Below are 12,092 nucleotides of genomic sequence, written 5' to 3'. Positions count from 1 at the left end.
AATAAGGCGAGAGTTGTGTTTCTTCCATTCTCCCATCTCAACATCATATCGAGCTTCATTTCTACGAACGTCCGATACCACATGCTCGACAACACTCCGCTGTGTCACAATTCCATATTCGCGAAGATATTCCTCGTACTCGTCCATGCATTGTATTTCTCACAATTTCTCCCATAATTCAGAGCCATGCTTCCTAAAATAATAGCATTTTCTCTCAGATTCAAGTAATCAAATAATATTTTACCTATCTTTGAAATATGCAGCTTAATAAACAGCCAAATGGTTCTAATTTCTTATCCCTTTGCACTAGTAAAGATATAGCTTAATAAACAGCCAGTGATAACACTTTTACAAAGGGTCCTTAAGTCACCACCTTTGACAGATTTGGTTCACTCAAATGGTTAATTTAGCCAAAAAGTTAACTTGATTACTTGAATTCAGCCACAAACCCTAGTAATTATCAGAATAAATAGAAGAAACAATAAGTACCATTTCAGTCTCTGTCGACGGAAGGGAAGGGGATTGGCGAGTGCAGAGGCAATCTTAGGGTTTAAAGAGAGGTGAAGACAGAGTGCAGATCGACGGAAGCGGAATCGGGTTCAGATCGACGGAAGCGTGAAAGAGAGGCGAAGGGAGGGAAGGGGATTGGCGCGGCCAGACCTCCAGCCTCCTCCGACGGAAGGGATTGGGGTAATTTCATCCGGAAAGAGAGAAATAGAGATAGGGGCGTAAGAGAGGAAGAGAGGAAGAGAGAAAGATAGAGAGGCGAAATTTCATCTGTTCTTGAAGGGTATTTTGGGAAATACGAAAATACGTTTTATTATATAATATTTTTCATAATAATTTTAATTAAATATGTATATTAGATGTATACTGTGGCAATTTGATAATTTTGATGATTTTAGGGTGGCAAATAAGTAATTTTAAGTTTTGGGGTGGCAATTTGGTAATTTTCAAGTTTTAGAGTGGCACGGAGGTAAATTTCCCTATATTATAATATTATTATAAAAAAGATTTACTATATTAACAATATTAATTATTAATTATATAATTATAAATTAATAGTAATTATTAATAATAATATACTAATTATATAATATTAATATATTAATAAAAACTATAATATATTATAATATTATTATAATAAGAATTATTTAATATATTAACATTATAACATATTAATTATATAATTATATATTAATAATAATTATGAATATGAAAATACTAATTATATAATATTAATATATTATAATATTATTATAATAACTATTTAATATTTTAATAATATAGGATATTAATTATATAATTACATATTAATAATAATTATTAATAATAAGATACTAATTATATAATATTAATATATTAATAATAACTATAAAATATTATAATATTATTATAATAATTATTTAACATATTAACAATATAACATATTAATTATAGAGTTATATATTGTTAATAAGATACTAATTACATAATATAAATATATTAATAATAACTATAATATATTAACAATATAACATAATAATTATATAATTATTTATTAAAAAAATTATTAATAAAAGGATATTAATTATATAATATTATTATAATAATTATTTAATATTTTAACAATATAAGATATTAATTACATAGTTATATACTACTAATAATAATAATTAATAATAATATACTAATTGTATACAAATAAAATATTATTATAATCATTCAAGTTAGGCCACGAGGTGGAATAAAATTAAATTACAATGTGAGGTGGTTTAATTTAGGCCGGCCTAAAGATCGACTTATGCTATCTTAGTCCGGCTCAATTAATGCTCGTTTGATGAAATAACGAGGCCTAAACTCCTTATTCCACCCTTTAGGCTGCAACCAAACATGGTGTTTGGAATGAATGAAGATATTCAAAGCTTTACAAAACTCGAAAGGAAGGAAACGGGACTCGGGAGCGAGAGTGACTTGGCACGTGTCAATTTGCAAAGCTTGGACTCGGGATCTTGATACGGTTTTGTCACAACACGACAAGGCACATGTGCCGTGACTTGCATGTCCCGTGCTGTGACCATCTTTTTAAAATTTGACACAGCACGTCACACAAAAGATTTTGCCACAACACATGGTCACGTGTAATTAGAACCGTCATGTGACTGGAATTACAATATAATAGTTAAATGTAACCAAACGTGACCGGTCATGTTTTGACACATCATGTGTGGTCACGGCGTAACTAACGTGTTGTGACTATTCACGTGCCATGACTATCCTTCTAAATTTGGTCACGACACGACACGTATAAATCTGACTTTGGTACGGCGAATCAATAATTCTTCAGAATAGAGTAGCGAATCAGACCACGTCTTTTTTCTTTCTTTCTTTTACACGAATCAGTCTTAAACTGACTTTTTTTTTCGTACAACTTTCTTCTACTAGTTTGTGAATTTTTCTATTTACATGTGGGCAGAAGATTTGATTAAGCATTTATGACCAAATCAAACCCGCTAAAAAAATAACAATTAGCAGGGCTCCATTGGAGCAATTACTCTCGATCCCTACGTACATCTATTATAATGGGATTAATATTGATGTATAAATATTGATCCCTACCCCTTATCTTCTTCCGTACATTCATTTTTTTTTTATTGATATATCTCTTGCTTACAACTAATTCATACAACATTTGCGTTGTTGGATTCTCGATCGATCTAATTCATACAACATTGGCGTTCTCTCTCCATTTCTGTTGTTGGATTCTTGAGAACTTGCCGGTGCTGACATGGCAGGCATGGGTACAATTCGCCTCCTGCTGTTGTTTTTGTTTGTAACTAGTCTTCAAGTGGCGTTTGGTGTAACCAATTCTCAAGATGGTTAGTAATTGTTTATGGTTTTCTCGGATCATGGTACCTGCTTGTACCAGTTTGATTTCAATTACTTTCTGTTGTTTTTCTGAATATCTTCCTTGTATTTCATCAATGAGTTGACAAAGGAAAATAATATGAAGTTATTATCCAAGAGATAACAGAGATTTCAATTTTTTTTTGTAGCTTCGGCATTGAAATCATTAGTAAGTCAATGGCAAAATTTGCCGCCAAGTTGGAATGAATCGACTGATCCATGCGACAGTAAATGGGATGGGATTCAATGTTCAGAAGATGGAAGAGTAACATCTCTGTATGTACTTCTCATTATCTCAATTCTCTTAATTTTCCAAAAGAAAAATGTTAATTGTCTATTATTGACTTTTGTACTTAATTTGGTTTGTTTACTAACTAATTTCTATAGAGTCTTCACACATCCCTCAAAAATATGATTTTGTTTTCTTATTTTTGTAAACTTTGCAGGTTATTACCTGGTATGAAAATCAAAGGCAATATAAGTGAGGACATAATGCTACTAACTGAATTGACATTCTTGTGAGTTCACTAAATTTATCTGGAAATTAATATCCAAATGAAATTGCATTCATTTGTAGTTAGTTTTTCAAAATATCTGGTTTAAATTATAGTTAAACATTATCAAGCGGTATATTATTCTCGAATGACAATGAAGAAATTCAAAATTACTCGATTTTGGTTTTCAGGGATCTTGCTTCAAACCCTAACCTTGTTGGCTCTCTTCCAGAAAGCATTGGCAAACTACAAAAGCTTCAAAACCTGTAATTACAATTTTAATATATAACACTATATTATACTACTGAATTGAATTAATTAAATATGAACTACTCTCGACTTGTGTAGGACACTGCAAGGTTGCCACTTGACTGGCACCATACCGACTACAATCGGAAATTTGAAAAATTTAAGCTTTTTGTAAGAATTACTGGCCATTGATTTAGATTTAATTTATTATTGGAAATTTTAATTCAAATTTTCGATTAAATAATAAATATGAAATTCCAGGTACAGTAGTTCATATTTACATGTTGGTCTTTTATAACTTGAATTATGATACAAATTGCAGGGCCCTTAATTCAAATAAATTCAGTGGGAGCATACCTTCTGAAATTGGTTCACTCTTAAATCTGACATGGCTCGATTTAGCTGATAACCAGCTTACAGGACCCCTTCCTATCACTCCTGGTCTCGACTCTCTCGTAAAAACACAGCATTTGTACGTTTTAATTTACAATTTTTCCTCTGAATTTTAATGCTAATTTTTACATTAATTAACAATTATCTCTCAAAGAAAACACCAGTAGTGACATAATTACTTTAATTTAATTTTTTTGTATCTCATAAAATAAAAACTAACAAAATTTGTTAACAATGAACAGCCATTTCAATAAGAATCAGTTAACTGGTACAATCAGTGCAGCTCTTTTCAGCTCTAATATGAGTCTCAAACACATGTAAGCTTCTCTTGTTTTTAAATCTTTAACAGATCGTCACTTCACATATGTATTGACTTCTTTTGATTGTAAATATTTTGCAGAATATTTGACCACAATAATTTTACTGGCCCTCTTCCCAACACAATGAATCTTACGACTTTAGAGACCCTGTAAGTCTCTTTGCTTCCAATGGTCCAACAATCTAATTGCAAAAAGTTTTATTATTATTATTATTATTATTATGAGGAGGGTTCAAATGTACCCAAATTTTTGTGCACCCAAATGCATCCTATTTTTCAAATTCTTTTTCTCCGTTTTCAAAGTCCGAATAGTCAATCCGAACCGTTAGATGCGATTTATATATTAAGATGTGCTTGGAGACCAAATTTTACATTTTTTGGAATTTCTTTACTATTTATTAAGCCACTTTGAAAATCGCTGATTTTACATTTTCTGGACCATTGGATCAGCGATTTTCAAAGTGGCTTAATAAATAGTAAAAAAATTTCAAAAATGTAAAATTTGGTCTCCAAGCACATCTTAATATATAGATCGCATCTAACGGTTCGGATTGACTATTTGGACTTTGAAAACGGAGAAAAATGATAGGATGCATTTGGGTGCACAAAAATTTGGGTGCATTTGAACCCTTCTCTATTATTATTATTATTAAGGAGAATTTCATGTATCGCCTTTAAAAACTTCAATATTATATATTCCCCCCTCTAAACTTTGAAATTACATATTTTCAAAGTTGGGATTGGGTGTTGAATACTTGAATTGAGAAAAAATATTCTAAAAGAAATGAAACGGCAGAGGAGGAAAGAATATATTAATATATCAAAAAGTAATTGAATATTTGAAATTTTTGAATGGAGAAAGAGAATCAAAATCTGTTGGTACCATTCAATCCACTTCTATTAAAATCGAGCACTTTTCAGCAATTTAAGTTGCCCGCAACTCAGCAGGGACAAACCCAGAAAACTTATTCCAAAATAAATTTGGCAGACGCTTTTAGAGAAAAAGAATTGGAGAGAAAGAACGAGACCTAGGGGGTATAATCGTCAAGTAGATTTTAGAATCTAAAATATTATTATTTAATTAGTTTTAAATATATTTAATATATATGGATAAATTTGTGAGTTTCGAAAGTTTAGAAGGGGAAATACGTAATTTCAAAGTTTAGAGAGAAAAAGACGTAATATTGAAGTTTTTGAGGGGGACATGAAGTCCCCCTTATTATTACTTTTCTTTGTTTAAACTTGTGCTACATTCAAAACAGCCAATTGAATAACAACAAGTTGAGCGGCAGTATACCAACTAGTATTACCAACCTAAGGAACCTCTCTGTATTGTAAGTTATCAATTTTATCTCAAATAACAATTTTTTTTTATTATATTAGCATATATTTAAGATTATCCATAGTGTTTCTTTTATTATATTTTTTATTTCTCTGCAGGAATCTGGCAAATAATACTCTGACTGGAAATATACCAGACCTTACTGCATTTATAAACCTCAACGTGGTGTAAGTCTTTAAATAGCCCCTTCTAGCTCCTTTCTTGTTAAATTGTATTACAATTATTTTCACTGTAATATATATTACATTTCACTCTTTTGCTTAGGGATTTAAGCAATAATAGTTTACTTTTCCCCATACACAACAAGTGTTAGTTACCCAAAGAAATACTTTGGTTAACTTTTATTTGTAGGGTGCCCATAGATTTTCTCTCATTTTGTTGGGGTAGAAGATATAATTTGCCATATGTTTACAAGAATTAATACATTTTTTCAACAGGTTCTTAGATTTTAATCAATTTGATGGTACACTTGACATGGGTAGCAGCCTTGGACAAGATGTAAAGATAGTCAGTATCAACAACAATAATATCACGGATGCAAATATTTCATCAACAATAAAGTCAATTTCGTAAGCTTCTTGTTCTTTTTAATTTCATATACACCTAATAAGTGTCTACCAATAAATGCTTTATATCATATTTCTCTGTGTTTCATATGAGACCTTTCATGTTGTTGTATTTGCAAGTAGAATTACATATCTGTCATATTTGCAATTAATGTATGTTAGTTCTGATAATCTATCATTACAAGTAATTAATAAGTCAATTTATTGGATTTCTAATATCATTCTCCTTTTTTCTGGCATCTCCAGTCTCCTTAACAACCCTCTCTGCAAAGATGCCAAGCACTCTAACAACTTGTACTGCCAAAACAAACAATCAAACCTAACTACTTACACCACAAGCCTTGAAAACTGTTCGCCACAAGCCTCTTGTCCTGACAATCAGCAGTTAAGCCCGACAAACTGCAAATGCGCATACCCTTTTTCAGGCCAGATGGTATTCCGGGCACCGAGATTTAATGATATTTCAAACAGTTCCTTGTTTCAACAACTCGAGAAGACTTTGCTGGAACAGCTAAAAAATGTGTCGAACTCGGTTTATATCTCAAATATATCCATAACAGATGATAATTATATTGAGGCAACTGTGGCGCTTTTCCATCTTTCTGGGATGAACTTCAGTATAGGTAATGTTATAGAACTGGGCTCTAATCTGAGTAATCAAGTATACAGACCACCTAAAGAGTTCAGGCCTTGTGTCTTCATCCAACGACCCCCGTCCCCAGGTAATTTCAAATTTTAATTTGTTGGAAAAAGATTCATTCTTCTTTTGCAAATAAGAAGTCATATATAATGTTAAAAATGTTGATTCTCATTAAAGTAATCTCTCAGGTTCTGGAAGGAAGGGTACTTCAATAAGTACAGCTGGAATTGCAGGAATTGCAGTCGTTGGTTGTGTTCTTTTGATTGCAATTGTTGTGTTAGCAATTTATGCTTCAAAACAGAGAAGAAAAGCCAGAGCAGCAGCTATGCTTGCCAACCCTTTTGGTACATTTTTAGATCTATATTTAAATTTTTAAAAATTGAGCTGGCAGCAAGAACAATTTCATTTTTTTCTTAACTTAATGAGTTTTTTTTTTGCTTCAGTCTCATGGGGCTCTGGTGGCAAAGATGATGGGACTGCACCACAATTGAGGGGTACAAAATGCTTCTCTTCTGAAGAGCTCAAAAAGTGCACTGGTAATTTCTCAGACAAAAATGAAATTGGGGCTGGAGGTTATGGAAAGGTACATCAAACTCTTTAAATTTTAACAATGTATTGAACATGGTAACATTCTGTGAAGAATTATGTTACATTTGGGTTTATTTATAACAGGTGTATATAGGATACCTTACAAATGGGTTAGTTGTCGCTATAAAACGAGCTAAACAAGGATCTATGCAAGGTGCACAGGAATTCAAAAATGAGATTGAGTTGCTCTCTAGGGTTCATCATAAGAATTTAGTGAGTTTAGTAGGTTTTTGCTATGAACAAGGCGAGCAAATGCTTGTGTACGAGTACATCTCAAAAGGAACATTAAGAGAAAATATATTAGGTATGTCCCTTTACGATATCTTCTCATTTACATCTCAATTTTCAATTTTCTTCTATTCTCAATGCAAAATCAAGTTTTTATCTAAAGCTTTCTTCACAAGAAAAACCTGAAACTAGAGTGATGTAGATAATTCAAAATTAAAGTTGATATGCTTAATTAAAAAATATCATTGACCTTCTATAACATTCTGGCTTATACCTGGCCAGATATTCATTTAACCGTCTCTTTGTTTTTAAGCCCTTAAAATCATCTCTTAGTTGAACTGGCAGTGGACTACTCAATTAATTGTACCCTTGCAGCTTTATTCATAAATTGCTGTTTCTACTTATTGCAGGGAAAGGTGGTAAATATTTGGATTGGAAAATGAGGCTACAAATTGCATTAGGTTCAGCTAGGGGATTAGCGTATCTTCATGAACTTGCTGATCCACCGATAATACACAGAGATATCAAGTCGACAAATATTCTATTGGATGAAAATTTTAATGCAAAGGTCGCTGATTTTGGTCTCTCAAAGTTGATCGCTGACACGCAGGAAGGACATGTTTCTACCCAAGTCATGGGAACACTAGTGAGTACAAGAAATATTGCACATAATTACATTTGAATTTTAAATATGTTATCTTGGTTTTCTAAATCGTATCTAACCATTGGCGTAAATATGAAAGAACCATCCAAGAGACTAACAAAGAAATATCATATACACTAATAATTTTCTTTTTGTGCATCTACCAGGGATATTTGGATCCAGAGTACTATATGACTCAACAACTTTCAGAAAAGAGTGATGTATACAGTTTCGGCGTGGTCATGCTAGAGCTGATAACTGCCAGGCTGCCGATTGAAAAGAACACTTACATAGTGACTGAGGTCAAGAAAGTCATTGACCAGTATGATCAAGAGTACTATGGTTTACGAGAAAAAATGGACCCTAAAATTGTAAATCAAGTGAAAAATGTGGCACTAAGGAAGTTTGTGCAATTGGCATTGGAATGTGTACATGATTCCGCAATAGATCGTCCATCCATGAATGAAGTTGTGAAGGAGATAGAGATAATATTACAAAATGATGTCAGTACAAGAACAACTAATCTGTATTATTCGGACGATTCTACAAATGCATCAAATCTCTCAAGGCATCCCTATAGTGACGAAGGTCCAATGTTAAGAGATACCAGCAGCGCATTTGACTCGAGTAGTGGGTACCCATACCAAACTTACATCGAACCCAAGTAGCAGGGTTTACACCAAGTTTGGATTAATTAATAGTTAGTGTATGATCCTATTAGCAGTTGTATTAGCTAGCAGTTGTATTAGTTGCTGTAACTAACTTTGATGTAACAACTTCTTAGAGTTAGTTAGACATTAATTACTATTGTAACAGAGATAGTTAGAGTTCGTTAGAGCTAAGCTTCTGTTTGCAAACATCCTTATATAAGGAGCTGCAAATATTGTGAAATCTTGTCAATACACTACAATCCTATTAGGTCCCAAGTAGTCAGACCTTGGAGGACCTTCATTTGGGGGATTTACCTAGAGGGTCAATTAGTCGCTCCCTATCATTTATACTTTAAATTAACATTTAAATAAAAATACTTGCAAAATTGTAGCATCATTTTACAATTACAACATCCATGTATTTGTGATTAATAATTGGAGCCGCTTGGGCAAAAGAAAAGTAGAAATATTTTGTCTAAGCAGAGAGTGACCGTCGTCTCTTTCTTTAATTTGTTTCTTTTTTGTTTACAAAATGAAGAAACATTCTATGTTCAAGCATTTGACGACCAAAGCGTAGTGTTATTTTTAGGCAAAATAGACAATTAATATTGTTGAGATTTCGGGTAGGTTAAAGTGCAACAATTCGATTCAGTTCATCAATTTGTTCACTATCCGAAAACCAGAATTCATGTATAAAACTAATTTCAAGATTAAAACATAATTTACCACTAGACGCGCAACAGAAACTTCAAGTCCTAGCAGTAATCTTCTTCGGTTCGTACACCTTATGTCGGATCCACGCAACAACAACCGCAGTCACGTCTCTATCAGTATTCACACGAACAGGTTGACGAACAACTGCAAGTCGAAGTGCTAGCGTCAACTTGCAGTCCCCTTCTTGTCTTTCTGCTTTTCCTTTTTATTTTTGACTAAGCGCGAATCAGACAGATCAGATTTTCGGTTTCATCTAATAAATCCGAAAATCCCATTCATCTATTTTTAGTCTCTTTTCTTATCCAAAATCTCTTCTCTATTCTTGTTCGAAAATATATCCTATTTTCGGTTTTGTCTGTATCTTTTCTGTCTGAAAACATAATAGATTAGAGAGAGAGAGTCCTATTCCGAATAATAGAGAGAGAAAGATGTCTATTCCGAAGAGAGAGAAAAAGATCAGATCCGAAAATAGATATGTATTGTATATAAATAATACAATACATCTGTTGATCGTATCTCTTGATCAAACCTATTCAGAAGATCTTATCCATTCAATTCGCACCTATTCAAATATGCATATCCAATCATATCTGACCAGATCATATCAGAAAATCAGATTAATTCGGGCTCATAATTGATACAGCCCAAAAAGACTTAATCCATGCTTAAATATTAATTAAGGCCTAAAATATTCTGGCCTGTTAGTACATATCTAACAAATATAGCATCCAAGATTCATCCAATAGTTTGAGTTGAGGGAGAGAGGTGGTGTGTGAGAGAGCTTCTTTTCTTCAGAAGAAGATATTTTTTATAGCATCTCTATCTCTAAAATTTTATGAATTTCTAATTTGACGTGGGTGTTTCTATTTGAATTTCAGATATATACTCCAATTTCTTATTTAGAAACTATTGAGCAATGTTTCTTAAGAAATTGTTTCTAAAAGTTGGCCTAGCTATTTGCTCAGATTAGTTTCATTTATAATTTATTACCAATATGGCTTAATAGAAACTCTAAAATTGAAAGGTTTAGAAACTTTAAAGATTTTAATTTATAAAAAGTGATTAATAGTTATTTAGAAATTTATTTTAAGGAGATACTCTCATGGGTTAAAAGAACAAGCTAGAGTTTATGGATCGATGACTAGGCGCAATTTCACCTCTTCACTTCATGTTGATTCAACGGTTTGGATTAAATATGTCTTGAATTGGTGACATGCAGAATTTGTTTTCTACGAGTCATTTGTGCTTCCTATGACTCACCCTTGGGGATCAATGAATGCTTGCCATGAGGCCAGAGGTGAAGGTAATATACATGCCATTTTGTCGGAAGGAGCCCACATGTCATGTTTAATGAGGCACAAAGAGGTCAAATCTGATTGGTTAAAGCTTCTGAGGCCAAATTTATGGTTTAATAAAACTCATAGGGATGCTTGAATCTGATTGGTTGAGAGCAAGGAGACTCATGTGTAAGGTTTAATGAGAGTCATACGAGCGCCATTCTCAGATTGGTCGGTTGAGGCGGGCTCCACTTATCAGGTGACTATTAATTACACCCGAATTGCACTCAAATGTGTCTCCGAACTTATAAAATTCTGAAATTTTTATTTATAGCATGCAAAATAATCAAATCACCCCACTTCTAGAGGAATTCCTAAATCACCTAGACCGTAGAACCATTACATGACCTCAATTAATGGGGACCGCATAGACAATGGTTTTGTTGGTCCCAAAGACACCTAGAGAGGGAGGGGGGTGTACTTCAATTTAAACAAATATATAAAGATTAAATAGTAGAATTTAGAAACACTTGACACGAGAGTTGTTTACGGAGTTTGATACTAACGCCTACGTCTCCGAGGCCTGGGACCTTTGAGATGACGCACCTTTCTTTACCCAATGAGAAAAAAGTACAAGGTGAAATCAGTGAGCCCTTACAAAGCTTTTGGGAAATCACACACGAAAATGGCTCATGGGCACTAAAGGCTTAAGGTTGAACAAGGTGAGTAACAAAGACTCTAGTGTATGAATGAAGTAATTAAGTTGATCACGCATGATCACTCTAAATCTGACAGAGATATTGAGTATTGGTTGAATATGCTTGAGATTGTGTATGAGTATTCAAAATTTGAGTGCAGAAGCAACAATTGATGTAGTGATAATCCAAACCTTGATTTTGCTTCTATTTATAGAGAGAAGCAGAAAAAGGTAATTTGGCCTTAACCATTATAATAGTTCCTGGACCGTTACAACGGTTAGCCAAATTACACAGGTTTGGCTACTGAGAAATCCTAACGGTTGGTGAACCGTTGTAACGGTTGTTACAACAGTTGTCTCTGGAAGTTTGGGGGTACCAAATTGATTTGTTCCGTTGTGCAACGGT

General features: G+C 33.0%; 1 protein-coding gene across 1 annotated transcript; it reads left to right on the top strand.

The window, feature by feature from the left end:
• Positions 1–3,143: 3,143 nt before the first annotated feature.
• Positions 3,144–9,048, top strand: LOC144544274 (leucine-rich repeat receptor protein kinase HPCA1-like). The gene is made up of 16 exons (XM_078292733.1): positions 3,144–3,151; positions 3,333–3,404; positions 3,506–3,646; positions 3,729–3,800; positions 3,952–4,101; positions 4,265–4,339; positions 4,423–4,491; positions 5,604–5,675; positions 5,782–5,850; positions 6,121–6,252; positions 6,496–6,971; positions 7,078–7,233; positions 7,333–7,472; positions 7,562–7,781; positions 8,116–8,351; positions 8,516–9,048. The coding sequence occupies exons 1-16, from the start codon at positions 3,144–3,146 to the stop codon at positions 9,014–9,016; spliced, it is 2,589 nt and encodes an 862-aa protein (XP_078148859.1). The 3' UTR covers positions 9,017–9,048.
• The last annotated feature ends 3,044 nt before the right edge of the window (positions 9,049–12,092 follow it).

Source organism: Carex rostrata, chromosome 26, assembly GCF_964058835.1.
Source record: "Carex rostrata chromosome 26, lpCarRost1.2, whole genome shotgun sequence".
Lineage (NCBI taxonomy): Eukaryota > Viridiplantae > Streptophyta > Magnoliopsida > Poales > Cyperaceae > Carex > Carex rostrata.
This window is presented reverse-complemented; position numbering and strand designations above follow the sequence as displayed.